The 20183-nt window shown below is 40.5% G+C and overlaps 1 protein-coding gene across 1 annotated transcript in view; it reads right to left on the bottom strand.

The window, feature by feature from the left end:
- The window catches only part of LOC149169188 (SMAD/FHA domain-containing protein), a 432141-nt gene that overhangs the window by 11173 nt on the left and 400785 nt on the right, over positions 1–20183 (bottom strand). The window contains 2 exon segments of the mRNA XM_089428601.1: positions 16299–16878; positions 16880–17163. Coding sequence (XP_089284727.1) covers positions 16299–16878; positions 16880–17163 — 864 coding nt within the window.

Raw genomic sequence — 20183 nt, 5'->3', positions numbered from 1 at the left:
CGGTAAAATGCTCTTTGCTAAAAATATGAAGATCCTCTGCTATAGCTTCCCGGCATAGAATCCTACAACGGGCATAATTATCGGATGTTTCTCTGTCGTTACTCTGTCCATCAACGCACAACACAACTATAGGGCACTTTCAAGACTATCTTTGCTTCAATGCTCAGGCTGCCTCACGCACAAGTTATATTTCAGTCGCTAAGCTATATGCTATTATTCAATGACCCCAGCACATTAACACGGACCGCAAAGATGCAGCATATAGTATGATTCCTCCATGCAACGATGAGTGATTGATGCTCACAAAACCGAACAGTTCAAGGCAACATGCATAGATCACCAAACTCAACCATGACTCAGTTATGTGCATAGTGTATTAAGTGACTAGGGCCTCCACGTACTGTCTGCAACCAATTTCTTGTTAACCTTTGTTGACAATTTTACTCCCTGCAAATATGTATGTATTGCCTCTAGCCATCAATGAGTCACTTGCACTCATGCATATATATCATTACCTTGCAAAATGTATTGCTCCATACGCGCAGACAGTAAACGTTAACTCAGCGGTTATTACGACCATTGCTATCGTTCTGTCCCGATGCTTGGATTAACGTAAGGTTCGGTCCATGTTTAACTGAATTCGATTCTTTAAATGCCACAACGTCCAATCCACTGTGCAAGTAGACATATTTTCAACGATTTGGGGAAGACTTTGACTTCCAATTTACGTGGAATGATAATTTGGCCTCTCAATACTGTTGTGATGGTCCCTGTTACCACACTGTCATGAAATTCCTTTTTAATTCCTTGTTTAATTGTGGTTGGTTGAAGAATTCAGGTGATTCTCCTGTAGCAGATCGATTCGATGCAAGCAACTCTACATTCTGGTGGTCCACACATTGCCCTCTGATCGCTCAATAAAATAGTTGCACAGTGCCCATGTATCCTCTGCCACTGTTGTGAAGATTCCCACAGCCAATAGCATTGATCTCCTGTCTACAAGAAAGGCAACTCAACCCTAAGGAAAAATAGTGAAACTCATACGATACTTGGCCCAATTCTCACCTCTACGCACGGAATAGAATAGATCTGGTTCCCACTGTCGATCTGATACTTAATAGTTATGCGCGAGCCCTTCTAAGATAATTTTAAAAGAAATCGACTTCTGGAAATATAATTAGGCCCAATCTATAATTAATTTCCGCCTTGTAAAGGAGCAACAGACCACATTGGCCTATACACTCAGATATCGGTCCCAACGAGGCTCGTAATTCTAATCATCACCACCGCCATTTCAAACAGCCAAATTGTTGTAATCTAAGAAATTCATCCTTTATGACAAATCTGGATCCTCAATGGGTGATTTGATCTAGACTAAAGGTTGACCAAATCTCTTGCAATAGCTGGACCTTTCAGTCTTGTTGATTTCATTCAAAAAATAATGCAGTCACCCAAATATGGGCTCGACCCTGAGAATGATTTTTGGGTTCTCTTAATAATGATCTAAACCTTGTTGAAATTAGTACCCAAAATTTGCACTTCCGTTGGGCTACCAATATATGCTTCAAATCTTCAACGCTTTCCTCCCAATGGACGGCTCGAATGGCTGGGAATTTTCTGAAACTAGGGCCACATGTTTTGATCCTACAGTCAATAATGCCACTGAAGCTAGGACAAGAATTTTCAATCCTCCAAATAGAAATCTGATTTGCTGATAAAAACCCTCAGGTTGGTAGAATGCATAGCTCTGATACCACTGTAATGTCCCAAATGGGATAGTTTGCTAATTATGTAGAAATTTATCTCAACCAAAAATTTCACCATAAAATTACTATTCGATTAACAATAGATTTCCACGTAAAATATAACAAGTAGAGTGCATCCAATTCAATAACACAATGAGCAAAAATAATCTCAGCTTGTATTATAATAAATGAATGAAAGAGTGTACATGATGATATAATTGAAATAGCAGAGATAGACAATCTAGTCTACAAAACTAATCTGCTCTGGATGCTGAAGCTAGCCCTCCCAAAACTGAACTGAAATCAATCACTTCACCTGTGAATTCTTGCTGAATTGTTAATTTTAGGTATGTTCTAGGCTTAGAGCAATTTATTTCAATTTTCATAGTTAGCTCCAAATCTTTTCCAGATTAGCAATCACATCAACATTAAATTAAACTGCAGATAGAACATAAATATAAATCGTAGAAGACAAGCCAAGACAAGAGGACATAAGATGTGGTGCTAGCCAGGGACAAACCCTAATGTGGGGAAACCCTTGATCAATTCTTTTTATATGTTCTTCAATAGTTCAGCAGAGAGAGAGAGAGAGATAGTACATTTACAACAAAAGTCAACACTTTGACCTATCTAGATAAGAGCATAGATCATCTTTAAGATGATGATACAAGAGATCAGTTGAAGACATGCTGCTTCAACTAATTCTCCAAGGTGACTCCTTCACCTATTGTTGTGCTGCATTTTGTCATCATGTTTCACCTCACCGCGCTGCACCATGTTGCACCCATCATCACTATGCTGCATCTCATCATGCTTCATTAATCATGACTGTACCCATCACTATACTGCATTATGTGCCATTGCTGCACCATGTTGCCATCCTGACCTATGTGTTGGCTGCACCTTGCTTACTTGTTGTCCTTAGCATGCTTGTTGTCCTTAGCATGCTTCTTGTTGCATGCTAGTTGTCCCTTGCATGCTAGCTGTAACATTGCATGCTTGGTGTATTTGCTGTTAAGTATCATACAATTGTCCCAATGTTAGTTAGCTGTCCCTTGCATGCTGCTCTCCTTCAGAGACAGATGCTCCGACTGTTTTGACAGTTCTCGGTAGTTTTGGATGCTAGTTGTAACATTGCATGCTTGGTGTATTTGCAACTATGTACCATACAACTGTCCCAATGTTAGTTAGTTGGCCCTTGCACGCTGCTCTCCTTCGGAGATAGATGCTTCGGCTGTTTTGGCAGTTCCCGACAATTCTAGTAGTTTCGGCTGTTCCCGGCAATTCCGGTTGTTCCTGGCAATTTTGGTTATCCCCGGCAGCTCCGGCAGTGTCAGCTTTTCTGGCAGTTCCGGCTTTTCCAGCAATTCCAGCTTTTCTAGCTTTTTTGGCTTTTCCAGCAGTTCCGGTTTTTCTGTCTTTTCTGGCAGTTTTGGCTTTTCCGTCTTTTCCGACAGTTTCGGCTTTTCTGACAGTTCAGACTTTTCCATCTTTTCTATCTTTTCTGTCTTTTTCGGCAGTTCCAGCTTTTCTGGAAGTTCCAGCTCTTCTGGCTTTTCTAGCAGTTCCGGTGTTTCCGACATTTCCAGCAGTTCCGTCTTTTCTGGCAGTTCTGGCATTTCTGGCTTTTTGAGCAACATAGAGCTTATTCTCCCATGACTGCATTTAGATCTAGGGCATGTTATCTAGGGCAACATATACCCTAGGGCACTCCCTCTAGCTCTCATCTTCATCAAACCCAAAACAGGATGAAGTGAGATCACAAGAGTGAGTGTGCGTGCGACAAATGACTTCAAGTCCTCTTCTATTTATACTAAAACGTAGAGGTTGAATAGACATGACTGTTGGGCTTCTTAGCCTACATAAGTTGCTGGCCGACTTGACAATTTGTCCATAATCAAAATAAATTCATAACTCCATGTATACTTATCAGAATCGGATGATCTTTAGATCAATCCTACACCTCTCGATGAGAGGGATCCAAAAAAAATATCAGCTGTCATAAATAAGATGACCCACATGGAGTTTGGCCCTAGTTGTCACTTTTAACATGAATCCACCAAGGAGATGAGGTGGGTTTTCGTCCACTCTCACCAAGATCACTCGTAGGTTTTCGTCCTGGGGCTACTCCTGAAGTAGAGAACCAAGTTCTCAAACCCCTCCACAAGAAGAAATCACAAATCCAAGATGTCCTCCCATGGTCTCCTCCTCCTCTTTTATAGATCTCATGGACTCCTCTAGAACCTCCTATTTTATTATTATTTTAATCATGGAGCACTTTCCCCTATTTTATTTCAATTGAAATATTCTTTTTAACACGGGAAAAGGGTAGGTTGGTCACCATGTTTCCTTAAGTCACTGAAATTCATTCCTAACCATCCCATCCTGTAGATCTTCTTGTTCCAGTTCCAATGAGCTATTACACTAAGGTGTTCTGTGACTTGTCATGTATTCCTCCCGAAATGCCACCTTAAATGTAATTAATTGAATCAAGCCCAATAATAACTCAGTTTTTTGAAATTGTCGGAATGCACCGGAACGAAAGGCAAACTATGTGGATGATGTAATATACCAAGTGAATGCCATCGGACCCCATAGAAACTCTTCAAAACCCCTCCAAAATCCCCCTGGGCCTGTTGATGACACCAACCTGCACCTGTGACCTGTCCGTCCCCAACTCTGAAAGTCCATCCTAACCATGTCATAAGAAACTCTAGAAAAGGAACATTACATTCATGTAGGCCCGAAAAGTCTAGTCTGCCCAACTTGTGAATGGGTGTGACCCTTGGTCAAAACCCATCTCATTTGACCACAATATAAATAGACCATTCGACCTCCTCAATTCATCATAAAATCAATTCGGATCTCAAGAGCTATCAGTCATCTATTTACACGTGCAAAGGAGAAGAAGTCTAAGGTTGACCACAGAATTCTGCACTCAAGTTTGACTCGTTGACCAGTGTTGACTTTGGCATTTTCTGAGATGCTTTGACTAGGAATCTTTGACTGCTTATTGGACCAAATATTCTGGGCAGCTTTGATTAAATGTTGACCAAATCTCTGAGCAGAAATCTGGACGTTGACCAAACCTGTTTGACCAGTGTTGACCACAGGTCAACTATGGCAGTTTGACCAAATTTTCTGAGGAAGTTGCAAAGACTGAAATTTGGCCTGTTAACCAGATTTGACTAAGCTAAAAATAAGTCACATATTCTCTCTCATTTGACCAGGTTTGATTGGTATTAAAAGCTTGGAAATTGGCACAAATTTCTAGACAATTTATATTGTAAATTTTGTTGAAGATTGAATTCTCTTTAGAAGAAAAGTTGGCTGGGTTTTCCCAAGGTAATCTTGTGTCTCTTTTGTGTCTGGCTATCTCTTTATGATCCTATGGTTATCATTGCATTACAGATGAGATTTTCTATGTATAATTGCTTAATGATATAAGTGACATAAGAGAACTTGAGAATACAAATCATCGGAAGTAATTATCAAGACTAGAAAATCAGTTTCTAGTATAAGAAAAACCAACAGAGGAGACATTTAGGCATTAAATTTTTCCTTATCCCATTAGATATAGTACACTATTTCAAGACACAATTTGAGCATGCCTGGACTAGTTTGGAGTATAAACTTAGCATCTATTATCGCATGAGTAGTTACATTTACCTGTAAACGCCAGCTACCTTGAGGAGATATTTTTGGAATAGAGTATCTTATCCATTGTCTTATTTTAAGATTTTATTGATGATGTTTTCTCCAGAAGTTACCTATCTTGACTCAAAGAGGTATGTGTCCCACTTACATTTATTTTGAGCAACTGCAGGATTTATTTTTAGTAATGGTCAGAGCCAAAATTGGGAGTTCTATCCTTATCCTATCTAGTGTTGCAAACATCCCGATTTTATCGCAAAAAGATCGTGACATAGCAATTTTTTAGCCTAGCTGATGTTTGCTGATTTTGACCTATATTTTGCTCATATCTTAATTTTGCTGATGTTTGCCAATTTTTACTAATATTTTTTTGATTTTACGATTTTTTTGTTTTCAGGAACTGTGCTGTTTTTATCCTGATGTTGATGCTTGTAATTTTGATCCTATCCAATTTGAGTGTTATTCCAAGAAAAGCTAGGCTGATCCTATCCAATTTGAGTGTCATTCCAAACAAAAGCTAAGCAGTATGTGAGGATACACGTACATTTTGGGAGGTTTATTTTGAGCATGTTATTGATATTTTAAACCAAAGAATGGTGCTCAACCATGAAACTAATTTTACCCTTCATATCTTTCATAGATCCAATTTATTCTTGGCAAAAGGACTGGGCTCACCATAACTGGGGTTATTGTAGGCAATTCTTATCATTGTATTTCGTACACATAGTTTTCTTTCCTTAGACAAGGATAAGAAAAGATAGTTTATTAATATCCAACAGATGACCAAAAATATGTCAATGGGATTACTAAGTACATTTGTTTCCTTACAAAGTGGGAGTGGAAATACTAATCTTATAAAATAAAGATAAAAGCAAATCTAATCTAATCTACAATATCAAAAATAAAAAGGTCAAGGCTGCTATTTCCAACCTAACTAGCGCGCCTCACTCAAGGAGACTATAGGAGATTATTCTTGGCAGGTTTCAATGTCCATGTAATGGAGGAATGAGAAAGGGAAACGAGACCTCCTTGACCGCTTCCTTGTTGCTCCTAGGAAGGTAGGGAGCAACATTTTTTTAAGGGAGCGCGCTTCAGAATCGAATTCGAAGCAGCCATGCTCTCATGTGTTCTTCATGCTAGACTTGTGAGAAAGAAACACCTACAAAGTGTGATGTGTGGGCTTTACACCCATGTTGTGGGCCTTGTACCCAAAGTGATGGGGTTCTGGGGCCAAAGAAATTCTAAGTTAATGTTGAGGTTGTGTAGGAATTTTCTTGAAGGAAAAAAGGGCTTCCTAAGAGACCTAAGGACAAGTATAAGTAAGAAACCAATGGAGAAGTTTGTAGGACAAGGAGATGAAAGGGTATTCTTCTTGTGTGAGCATGAGGAAATCACAGACCTAGCCACAGGAGCAAGAGAGTGGACAAAGGACTATCATATACATGCTAAAGGAGGCCACAGCCAAGGAGGAAGCTGGCCGAGTTTTTGTGGTTGAAAAGGAGGCCGTGTAGGGCCTCTTTTGAAAGGTAGAGAAGGCCGCTGGCTGTGCTAGACCACCTGCAACAATGAAAAGACAGCTACAGGCCTGTTAGGGCATCTGTCTGTTGGTTAAGGACAACTGCAGGCTAGAAAAAGGAGGTCGAGGCCTGAACAAAGCAAGAAAGGTAGGCAAAGGGCTCAAGGACTTGGTCGTAGGCCTGTCTATGCTAGTCGTGGGCTAAAGGAGTAGTCTGAGGTCTAGAAAAGGCTTGCCATAGACCTAAGGGGGAAGGATGAGGCTTGACAGAGCTACAACAAGGGGGTTGAAGGCTAAAGGAGGTAGGCCAAGGCAACCATATAGTCGCTGGAGATTGTGCTAAGTCTGCCAAGTGGGCAACAAGGTTGGTAGCTATTGAAAAACATCTAAAGGGCTGCCAGGTGGGCAGCTAGACTTGTGAAGACTAGCTGTAGGTTTTGGTGGCAAAGCACAGCCAATAGTTAACGGCAGATGAGAGCTAAGAATACTCAATCTCAGACCAGGTAACTTGTACAAGTATTGTATTTTGTCTTCTATATTTTGGCAAGGTACAAGGATTGTAAAGGGCCACTTTCCTTAGTACAAGAGCCCTGTGGTGTAATATTCCTAATGGAAATTTTACAATGAGAACAAAGTCATGCAAAGATAATAACACCGAAATTTTTAAAAATGCATACACATAAACTAAAAATATCTCCAAATCCACAACTGGGCAAGATTTTATTAATAATAGTGTTTTGGTACAAATGAGTTGGACTCTTGGAGAAAATGCACCTGGGCTTGCACAAGGCAAGCTACAAGCACGAGGGGATGAATACAAGAAATCTCAACAACTATAATAGTAAGCTCCTCTAGAAAACTGCGTTTTTGCTCCAAAACTACATTGTTGCTTGAATTCGCCCCTGATTTTCCCACTCTAGAGTGCCCAAAAAATTCTATAAAATTGGGAGAGTGCTCCTTGCCCAAAACCCAGAAAAATCTAGAAAGGGTTAAGCCTATCTCCAAGCCAAAGTTGAACCCACAAAATGGTGCAAATTCCCCAACTAACTAGCAATTCGCCCTGCTATAAGAATTAGGATTTCAAGTCCGAATATCGCCTAAAAAAATCTGTAAATTATCTATAGAATCCTCTCAATAAACCCACAAAAATCCAGAAAGGGTTTTCGCTGAATCCACCAATCCCCAGTGATCCCTAATAAGTGCAAATTGCCCAATTTGGCTAGAAAACGCCCCACAAAACTAATACTGTTGAATTAAGCCCAAATCCACCACTAGAAATCTCTCCCAACTTTGGCTAAATTCTCCCCTAAGGAATACCTCCAATCTCCGACCTTTATCTCTCCTCAACCTCTATTCCTCCAACCCCTGCGCACTTCAAGAAATGTAGAATTTTGGCCTCAAGAATTCTCTCAACTTAGCCTAGCTGAAATAACTTGCAAATATGCCCAATGGAAACTCTAAATTGAGCTCCCCAAATTGCCTCACTAGGGAGACACTCGAAGTTCTACGAAATGAGGGTGGAATTCCCATTCGGAAATTCCTTGTGCTGAACAGCACGGTTCTCTTGGCTAAGCAGCTCAAGAGAACTAATGTTGAATTGTCAAATGATCAAGATACCAAATGGAGGCCTCCAAGCTCTATTTATAATTGCTAGTCCTCTCCCTTGGTGGTCCCCACTTTCCACTAATAAAATATTACCTTGTCGTCATTCTTCATTAAAATAAAAATTTCCACTTTTCTCCCACAAAATAATATTTTCTCCTTTTTATTTAATATCACCAAAAATTGGCAAAAATCCTTAGTGAATTTTGCGCTCACAAAAATTGGGAACATTACAGTCGTCCCCGCCAAAAATTGCTTGTTCTCAATCAATATCCTGCTGCTCCAAACTTTGGCCTAACCAATGCCAGGGTCCCAAATGTGCCACTAAACCACTCGTTGTTGAACATCCTGCCATATTAGTGACGATCCCCATGTAAAAAGCGAATCACCAAATTCCAATGGAATATCTGAATGATATCCCCCTGTAGAAAGCAGCTTACCCTTGAGGGTAGATGAACTGCCAAATCTTGTTGTACCCGGATCCCATGCTAGTTTCAAGAGGGTGCCACCATGTTGACGCTGCGCCACTTTGACTATGACAAACTTCCCATGCTCAGACTGTATCCTCCCCTCCCGAAACCTGATGGTGGAATATCTATGAAGGCCAAGCTTATCCTGCCCAAGCATCTCCTGTAGAAATTCTCACTGTAGATTAATCTGATTATGCAATGTACTAAAGCAAAATACTTAATCTACTTCTACTATCAAACTTGCGGAAGCTTAATCGATTTGAGCAAGATCAAACAGAACACATATAACAGAGAAGAAGAAATCATGCACACGAAACACAAAAGAATACTCTGGGGAAAGCCTGAGCTAAAAACCCCGCTATTTGTATTATCATACAAGGTGGAAATACATCAAAATTACACAAAGCTTTAGCTCTCACAGCTATCCAGCTCTCAGTACAATCTCTCACTGTTGCTCATAGACAGAATAGACAACACATATGCCTCCTCCTCTGTCCTCCAAGCCTCCTATTCCCTTGCGTTGTTCCTCTGGGATGATTCACCTTCAACCAAGTGGAACACTGCTCTTACACACTATAAAATTGCGCAATCCTCAAGGAACCTTGTTCCTTCTACATGGATGAGTTTCCTTTATAGGAAAATTCCTCCAACTGATAGTACAATGTCCCTATCTTTAATCTCAAATGGGTCTTTGTCTGAACTGACATGCATGAATTATTTATGAGAGAATATTCAGTTATCTAAAGAACACTAGTTGCATGCATGCATGCATAACTGGCTGAACTCACAATAATTCCACAAACTATTTGGAACTAATTTAACTGGACTTAACTCAGTTAACTGAGCTAGCTAATTACAACTCAAATACAACTCATCCTTATCTCCTTAATTAAGGGATAAATTCCTCAATCAAAGGGATAATTGTTGCATGACTTCACAAAGACTTCATGTTTGAATTTCACCAACTAATTAACTCAAGATGAATTAATGAAGTAACAACTGATGAGACTAAATTCGAATTTTAATTCTCAATTTTAATTCAAATACAAATTAAAATTGGAATATATCCTGAAATGCTATCTATAGCAATGCTATTTTTAGCATTTCTTGTTGCTATTTTCAACATCTCCATGATGTCATTGTCTACCCATCCACTATCAATTTCAATCTTGAGCAGCAACAAGATAATTCTACCTCGCCATACAATGGAAGTTTCAACAGTCTCCCATACGTCACACCCAAGGTGAACTAGATCACTTTCTCCCATGAACCTACTCATCATAGAATGGAGTGCCCTATCAAACAACTCAATCCCTAGATCCCATAACTAGACATGTGTTGGTTTGGGGTAGCATCGGATGTGCTCTAGCCATGAAAATTGGTGGAGAGGCTACAACACATGAGATCTACAAGGCCCAAAAATGGTTTGGACAGATTGTACCCGGGAGATGTTAAAATAATTAATATTTTTAATGGAGTTCCTAAGTCTAAACTTAGGAAAAATAAAATATTAATGGGTATTAATATAAAACTGGGTTAGAAGGTTCCAAACATCATGGATCTAGCCAAATCTAATCTTAGTTGTTGATTAGAGATGTAATCTCGACCGTTGAAGGACCAACGAGAAAATTATAAGAGGAGGCTTGAGGGTCAGTTAGAGAAGACACCAGAGTGATCAGTCATTCATTTTGCTAGAGCGGGGTTGCTAAGCAAAGTTGAATTAGTGATCAGCAGCGAGGGGCAGTGAGTACGAGGCAGAGAAATAGAGACAGTACTGGGAGACCAACGCAGAAGCAGAGAAAGCGAGAGCAGCACCCAGTCCAGGCTACGCACAGCCCAACAGAGACAACGAAGAGGCAAAGGGTTTGCGTCATCCACACAGAGGCTACTGGAGTGATGCAGAGGGTCCCAAAAGCTGCGCAGTGCCTCAGAGGGCTAACACAGAGGATCCTGGTGCTGACGCAGGTCAACAGGAGGCTGACGCAAAGGCTAGAAGGGCCAACGTTGAGCTTCAGTTGTGCTAGAGAGGGTTTCATGGGACAGGTTTTCTGAATACCTGCATCCGAATATAGAGGTATTGTTGCCGTATATTTTTCTTTGTTAGGTGAGCCGGTTAGGCACCCTGTTGTACTCAGATAGACTGCATAACAATATAACACTCTGAATCGCTGCACTGGTTTTCCCGCATTAGGTTTTTCTAGGGACATTTGTCCAAAAATAACGGTGTCACTTGTGTGCTTGTTTTCTTTCAGTTGATGATCTGTAGATGTTGTGACTGTATTTTGTTTATTTCGGTATTTAAATGTATTAAATAACTTGTTCGAATTTAAACAAGTAGAAGAAATAAACCATTAGAATACAGGTTAATTTTCTAACGGATAGACTTAGAAAATTCAACAACCTGTTGCGGCATAGCTCTAACAACTACTGGAATTTGCCTATTCCTCGTCCTTAATCCCTGCATGAAACTGACATATAGGCCCCATATATCATGAACTAATCTGATGCATGCTAAACTGCCCTATGCCTGCCACTGCGTAGTATCGATGACTGTTGGAAGCCACATGTGCCAAATAACTACCCCCTGAAGGTAGCCAATAGATGGGTATCTGATACTCGCAATCAACTCAATGTATGCAAACCCATCCCACTCCTGCCAACCATCACCACTAAGTCTTCCATCCACCCTCTCGATAATGTGCCAATACAATGTCTGGAGGTTGGACACATATTGGAAAGTTGCCTCAATCGTACACAATATCCTCTGCTCATGCATGGTCTTGACATGCCTTGTGGAAAGAGTGACACATGTCTCCCTTGTGACCTGCTCCCCAAGCGTAGGCTCACTGATGAATGATATGCCACCCCTGCAGATGATCACCTCATCCCCCAACCTGTGGTTGTCAACTTGTGCACCGACCCAATGCCACCACTGAGAAGTCTCTCCCCTAGTGTGTTGAATGTCATCCTAATATCTCAGGTGAGCTCCCTATCCCCAGCTGCTCACACCCAAAGTGTCAAAGGACAACAGGCAAATCATTTGTGCCTGTAAGTGATGTATAAGAGGGACAAGCATGTGAGTCCCCATGGATACCATCAAGTATCGCTCATCTACATCCCCGTCGATCCTAGGTGAAGTACACCCAAAGGTATGCCCGGTGTCTCCATCCATAAGTCTCCTTGGAGGCAACCCTCCAAGACCTTGTTGTGCAGCACCATATGCCCATGCATCCCACCGAGTATCCTTGTAGTCCTCAACCTGGCACTGTACCCTGCAACCTATCCTTGTACACCACTGGATACCCCGTGCTATTGATGTACCATCCTGTATCGTCTCGTATCCTACCTGTGTCGTTGTACCTGGCTCTCCCCACATGTACGTGATGCGATGTGAGTCGCTCAATGCAAATCAACATGCTACATCAAACAACCATGCATCTCCATGCTCCTCTGCAGGCCACTACTCATCACTGCATACCTATATACAACACTGGATGCTAGGTTCTAAAATTGGCTCTATATGCATCAGGTCACATCCCTCTGCATAAGACAGGACTCTACAGCATATCCTTGTGCACCCCTGGGTACCACTGCCTACTGTCGTACCACCCTGTATCATATGCCATTTTGCATGTGCAAACGCATCCACCACTCTGCTAGTAATCTCTCCATGATGTGGGCTACATCTCCCCATCTACCTGAAAGACCTGAGTGGTTTGACTCCTCACATGCCAATGGGAATGACACTATTGTGTCTATCCCCAATAGCTCCAGTCTCCAATATACCATTGAGAGAGCATCGTCTCCATGTAATGCCCTGTCTGGTGGGTTGTCGAAGCCACCTTCTACCAGCTCTTGCCGGAGTAGGCTAATCACCCCGTGACTCCATGCACAATCAATATGCCAAGACAACTCATGAAATTGGTCTGCTTCCCTGTCAAACCATCTTGTCACTAGTGTTGTCTCAGGCTCTGATGGAGATCTGAAAATGTGTGTGCTCCCAAATGTCGAATCCATCACGTAGCTACTACCGTCACCTAACGGCTCTATGATGTGATGGGAAATCCCATCTGGATCCCAACAACAGTCTGGCCCTCGAGTCTCTCTGGTTATCCATGGCCTCTGCTGAAATGTGGCCATGGATGTATCTAACCGCCTAGACTGCTCCATCGAGTACCAGCTCAGTACTTCTCGCCACCCAACCCAAAGGAGGGATCGAATGTACAATCTCCTGTGGAAGAAACAAGCCCTCCAAGATGAGGCAGTGTCATACTCAGTTCATGTCGCTCAGTCCTGCTAACCTGACCATCCCCTAGGGTATGTCTAAACAATGTTGCCTCCCTCAATCCAATGCATAAGGGTGGGATAATAGCGTTGTAGATCTCGTCAATGTGCCTCTAAAACGAACTGTGTTGAAATCCCAACGTGCAGTCTCTATGTTTCCCCTCATTAATGGCTAGCCCAAAGGATGGTTGCACATCCTCCTCCACCATGGAATCAACATGAGTCTCGAGCTGCCCCACCACAGATACCTCCTAAAGCATAACATCCTCATCTAGTTCGCGCTTCTCAAGGTGCTCTTCATGTTCTTGTATGTAGCTATCATCTGGGAACACTGTCACAAATCTGGTTACCTCTGTGCCTACTGGCACCTCGTCAATGGATGGTCCCATGGGTGTGTGCCCAACTGTCTCCACCAATGTGTCAATTGGGTCTACCAAAGGAAACTCCCACAAGGGTGGCTCCTGTGTCACTCTATGTGTATCTACGTGCTCCTCACAACCTTGTTTGGCCTCAGCCTCATGTTCGACCTCCTCATCAGTTTCATGATGTCTAAAACCAGGTCTCCACTAGCAAAATCGCCTCTGGGTCTCATCGTCTAACTGCCCATCTCTACGTGATGGTCCAACCCTTGAACTATACTTCTCCTTCTCCTGTTCATCCAAGGAATGAGGCATGGTAGGATGGTCAAACTGACCATATGTGTGGGTGTTGTACTGTTGGGATGCATGTGTATGTACTTGGCTTTTGTGTTGGTTATGTATTAGTCGTTGCATTCCCTCTAGAATCTGTTGGTTATGCCTCACCAATTGTTGGCTCTACCTCATCAACTCTTCCATGATCTTGCTAGCCTCCCCACAACTGGCCAAGATCATGCCCTGATACCATTGTAATGTTCCTAATGGAAATTTTACAATGATAACAAAGTCATGCAAATATAATAACACAAATTTTTTTAAAAGTGCATAAACATAAACTAGAAATATCTCCAAATCCACAATTTGGCAAAGATTTTATTAATAATAGTTTTGTGGTACAAATGACTTGGAGAAAAATGCACCTGGGCTTGCACAAGGCAAGCTACAAGCACCAGGTGATGAATACGAGAAATCTCAACAACTATAATAGCAAGCTCTTCTAGAAAACTGTGTTGCTGCTCCAAAACTGTTGCTTGACTTCACCCCTTGACTTTTCCAATCTAGAGTGCCCAGAAAATCCTATAAAATTAGAAGAGTGATCTTTGCCCAAAACCCAAAAAGGGTTTGGCCTATCTCTAAGCCAAAGTCGAACCCACAAAATGGTGCAAATACCCCAGCTAATTAGCAATTCACCCTGCTATAAGAATTAGGATTTTAGGTCTGAATATCACCCGAAAAATTCTGTAAAATTATCTATAGACTCCTCTCAATAAAATCACAAAAACCCAGAAAAGGTTTTGGTTGAATCCACCAATCCCTGGTGACCCCCAATAAGTGTAAATTTCCCAATTTGGCCAAAAAACGCCCCAAAAACTAATACTGTTGAATTAAGCCAAAATCCACCACAAGAAATCTCTCCCAACTTTGGCTAAATTCTCCCCTGAGGAATACCTCCAATCTCCGACCTTTATCTCTCCTCAACCTCTATTCCTCCAACCCCTGTGCACTTCCAGAAATGTAGAATTTCATCCCCAAGAATTCTCTCGACTCAGCCCAGCTGAAATAACTTGCAAATATGTCCAATGGAAACTCTAAATTGAGCTCCCTAAATTGCCTCACTAGGGAGATACTTGAAGTTCTCCGAAATGAGGGTGGAATTCCCGTTCAGAAATTCCTTGTGCTGATGAACACAGTTGTCTTGGCTAAGCAGCTGAAGAGAACTAATGTTGAATTGTCAAATGATCAAAGATACCAAATGGAGGCCTCCAAGCTCTATTTATAATTGCTAGTTCCCTCCCTTGGTGGTCCCCACTTTCCACTAATAAAATATTACTTTGTCGCCATTCTTCATTAGAATAATAATTTCCGCTTTTCTCCCACAAAATAATATTTTCTCTTTTTTATTTAATATCACCAAAAATTGGCAAAACTCCTTACTACTTAGTGAATTTTGCACTCACAAAAGTTGGAACATTACATGTGGTTTTTCTTGTTAAAACTAATAGTATGCATGCATAGTCAAAGGATCCACCATATTCACCTCACTTTGTGCACACTCCTAGCCACCTCAATGATTCATGCAAACTCTTAACAAAACCTCAAGCTGAACTGGCACAGGAGTAGTCTCTCATGTCAAGCACAATAATCTTCAGATGTAAGTGGATAAAACCACATGGAAGGTGCACTCAACTGCACCTAAATACTTAAGGCTGAGTTCAAAATAAACTACATGTATCCACCTCAAATAGTGTGCCCTCTTGCTGTACAAGTCAACTCTGTGTAATACAAGCAAAGTCCACAAGGGCAAGTGGACAAAACTCCAAAAATAGTTAATGCATGCATGGTCTCCAACTCAACTACACTACTGCATCCACTAAACTGGACATTGCACACTCCACTACAAGTCTAGACAATTCCACATGGCAACATCTGGAGTATAAATCTCATTTTTATATTTGATTGTTTTAATTTCGAATAAAAGTAAATAAATACAATTGATTGGTGATTTACATGAATGAAGGTGTTGGTTTTTCTATGATCAAACCTGATACTCTCTAAGTTCGTTCGTCATTATTACTAAAGGTAATAATACTAGCACATAACTGTAAAAGGGTCATCTAAACTTTGTAATGTGACATGATCTACAAGAGAGAGTGGTATGGTATGTGTATGAATTCATGGGCTCCCAACCTTGGGCTGGTGCTCTGATGTATTTTTGCCATATTGATATGAGATATTTATCATTCTTTCCATATGTTTTGTTATGGTAGTATGCACAACCGAAATAACATGAATGATATTACACCCAATAACAATTTTAAGAGGGACCTGGTGCTTCAGAAAGAATAAATAAATCTAAAGATCCTAGTAGGGGTGTTGTCATGACATTTACCTTGAGGAGGAACCCATACATCATAATCTGTGCCATGCTGTGTTAAAAAACCTGGCTTTTCAGGTCCAAGCTTTCTGCTTTTCTTTTTCTGAGGTTCATGTGCAATGCCACTTGGTAATTCTGGCTCTTCACTATGGTCCTCATCATCTGAAGCAGCAAAGCCTCGTTTATGCCTCAGCAATAAAGCAACAGCATCCGCTGCAGACGTCTCTGTATCCACTCCAGTAGTAGATGGCAACCCACATTGATTCTTTTCATCTTCCCTGTTTTCTTTTCTAGTGTTAGATTTCTGACCCATTTCTTTTGGTTTCCTCAGCACAAGGCCTTCTGCATCTTCTAGAACAGATGCTGATATCTCTACTTCTTTGCTGCTTGTAATCTGTGCCTTTCTTCTATCTTTGTAGGCAACAAACTCACTTGAATCAGACACATTCTCTGGACTGATAAAGTCCCCTTGATTCTGCACCTTGTCTTCTGGATCATGCACAGCCCCAAGCCATCGTGGCTTCGTTACAGCTGACGTCTCTTTAACAATACCCACAGTAGTATTCTTATCATGTTCAAGTACCTTAACATCAGCCACTGCTGTTTGACAATGATATTTTGTCTTCAGAATTTATTTTTTCAACATCATAATTTTTTTGTAATATTGTAGGATTCTTCTGGTCTGAAGAAGCTCTTTTGTTGATAGGTTTACCAACTGAAACTGACAGAGACTGCCCTGTGTTCAATGAATACAACTGTGTCTCTCGTTTTAAAGAAGCCTCTCCAGTTGGGTCTGCAATTTTAAGTAAGTAGACAACCCTCTCCATTTCAGATTGAAGACTTTCCAATTTATGTTGAAGCCGTATAGCCCGATCTTTCACTGAAGACATGAAATTTGGTATCACCAAGTTAAAACTCTTTAAAAGAAGCCTAGCTATTTCTCACACCTTTATGCAATGCTATTGGATCTGCATAACGTAAACTTGAAGACTAGAGAAAGTACAGCTTCGAAATTAATTCTAACGGGTATAAAAACAGAATGCATTGTATAAATTATAATATAGTCATTCCAATATGCAGACAAATTAAAGTATGTTGTCACAACATTAAGACACTGTGTGCAAATAAATTGGACTGTTGTGCCCTCAATCGTGGATTCGTTCCTAAAAAACAAAAAATAGAAGCCATTAAGTACGATAAGATTGATTTTCATACTAAAATATTTTAGTTGGATTGTCATACCCATCTGCCTCTATTCACATCTCTGCGACAGTGCAGATGTCTGTGGTTTTACACATAATCATAAAATCCATACGGAAACATTAGAATACCACAAACACTAGGAATGGTCTTGGATAGGTACAGTATAAAGCAGATGACATACTGTGATCAAAGCTTAGAGAAAACTTAAACCGTAAGGAATACCAAAAGAACTATCATGAAGCTGTTCCTCGAATTTGTTAAGTGTCAAGTCGTGCTCAAAAAACAAAATCTTAATAAATTAAATAAGATGGATGATGCTTATCTATCCATGTAGAATAGACATAAGTTAATAATCTTGCACACTTCTGTCAATGTTAATAATTATAAAAGATTAACATTATAAGAAACAGAGTTCAATGGATGCTTCATGAATATCTATAGGGACATTTAACTGTATGTACTGAAAATGTTTTAAATTTCATTGCAATGAAGGTATAAAGGCTGAAAATTTGGCATAGGCTATAAAGCTCCAGCAGCAATGATTCTTTCACATAGATCTCATCACTGGCTGGAGCTGGGATTTGGTTTGCACTGTATTTTGAGTCTGTTGAAATTCGATTTATACTGGAACTGTTGAATCTGGGTTGTATTGACATTGTTGAAGCATTGTGTTGAATGTTATTATGTTGTTGAACAAAGTATTACTGTTCTGCTAAAGAGCACACTTCTTGAAATTTCTGTCATTATCTGAATAAGAGAAAGGAATTTGTGAAAACCTTAAGTTACTTACAGAAACCCTAGGGCAAAATTTCCCTAAGACACTACAGTGGTATTGGAGTCCTACCAGTTTGTGAGTACATGAGACTTCTATGCTTCCAGAAAATACCAGCAACATCACAGTAAGGAGGAAGAGGAACACCCATCGTTCAGCCAAGGGAGATAGAGCGGGGCAAGGACAACAGGATCTGGGTACCTTACTACATGCAATACTCCAGGAGCAGCAGCAAATGACCGGAGTATTAATGCAGGGACAACAACAAGGACAACAGTTGATTCAAGGGAAACAAGAAATAGCCTGGGCATTAGCTCAAGGGCGGCAACAATTCACTCAACTAATGGCTCAACTCATAGGAATCCAAAACGTTGCTGGCAACAACAAAGCCACCACTGAAGAAAAAAGTAACCATAACTCTGGTCCTACTGTACACACCAACACTAGGGTAGCCAGCAGAAGTTACAGACCATTACTTCCTCAATTCACAAATAATCAAGCAACAGCAACCCAAGAAGCCATTGAACCAAATAGACTCTTTGACGAGTACTTGTGGGAGAATGCAGCACTAGAAGAGAACACTCGAGCAGCCATGATTTTCCAAGAATACAGAAACATCTGATACATAAATACAGTGTTCCACGGGGACGCGTCCCCCAGGGTCGGGTGCGCGCATCCCTCGCACCCCACGCACCCGGGACGGGGAGTCTCTTGGGGGTGCGTTTCCCCATGCACCCTTTTTGGGGAGTCTCTTGGGGGTGCGTTTCCCCACGCACCCTTTTTGGGGAGTCTTGGGGAGACGCAAGGGGGTGCGTTTCCCCAGTGTGGGAGTCTAGACTCCCCAAAAAGGGTGCTTCTGGGCGTCCCCCTTCAGTGTGGGAGTCTAGACTCCCCAAAAAGGGTGCGCCTGGGCGTCCCCCTTTAAATTTGTCTAATAAGACTTAAAAATTAAATATTAAAAATCAAAAATTCAAAAATCAAAGCCATTAAATTTTTTTTTTTAAACTAAAATTAAAACTAAATAACTAAAACTTAAAAGTCTAAGCTGAGGGATGGTGAGCCAAGTCATTGCCGTTGAGAGACACTGAGCCGAGACAACGTGTTGCATCCCCTTGCAGGCTTGCTGTTGGCAGTTGCTCCAACCGCTGTTGTTTAAAGTTTTGACCACGACTTTCAAGTTTCAGCCGCAGCCCAGGGTCCTCGGATCTCCTGAGTCCTTTGCCGTCAACCCTCTGTCCCTGACGCTGTGCGGCTCCACCTCCAGGTAGCCATTAAAGCTTGAAATCTGAACTGTTTTAATTTTGTAGTTTAAAAAAAAAATGTTGTAACAGTGAACATACAGCCTGCGGCCCTGCTGTAATTTTTAAAATTTTTAATTTTTTTTTAAAATTTGATATCATTTGTTTAAACTATAATTATAATGTTTTAAATTTTAATAATTTTTAAATATAAATTTTAATGAAAACTTCAAAATGCTTCAAAACACAGTGACTTGAATTTAATTCTTATTTTTTGCTTATGTTTTTGTTTTTAAATTTTAATAATTAAAATTTAATTCTACTATATTTGCATTGTAAATTTTAATTTACATGATGAATTTTTTTTTTAAACTCTTCCTGCAGGGCAGAAAAACAAAAAAAAAATTGCAAAATAAATTAAAACAGTGACACAAGCTGCAAGCCTGCAAGTGTAAAATCGTTGATTACCACATGAGCATTATTTGAATATTTTATTATTGATTTTTATTTTTGTTTTTCGAATCTCATGGTATGTATGAATAATAATTAATTCAATAATGAGACTTGTCACTTGAGTATGTCATATGAATGATGTATGTATCAAAATGAATGATGAGGATGGATCAATGATTCAAATTTCAATTGTCTACTTAATATTTATATGCTTTCATTATTGAACAGTGAACA

The sequence above is a fragment of the Pinus tabuliformis genome, chromosome 4_2 (assembly GCF_031772625.1).
Source record: "Pinus tabuliformis cultivar Carrire ecotype Pingquan chromosome 4_2, CPIR1, whole genome shotgun sequence".
NCBI lineage: Eukaryota > Viridiplantae > Streptophyta > Pinopsida > Pinales > Pinaceae > Pinus > Pinus tabuliformis.
Note: the sequence above shows the minus strand (reverse complement) of the source record. Positions and strands in the feature narration are given on the sequence as shown.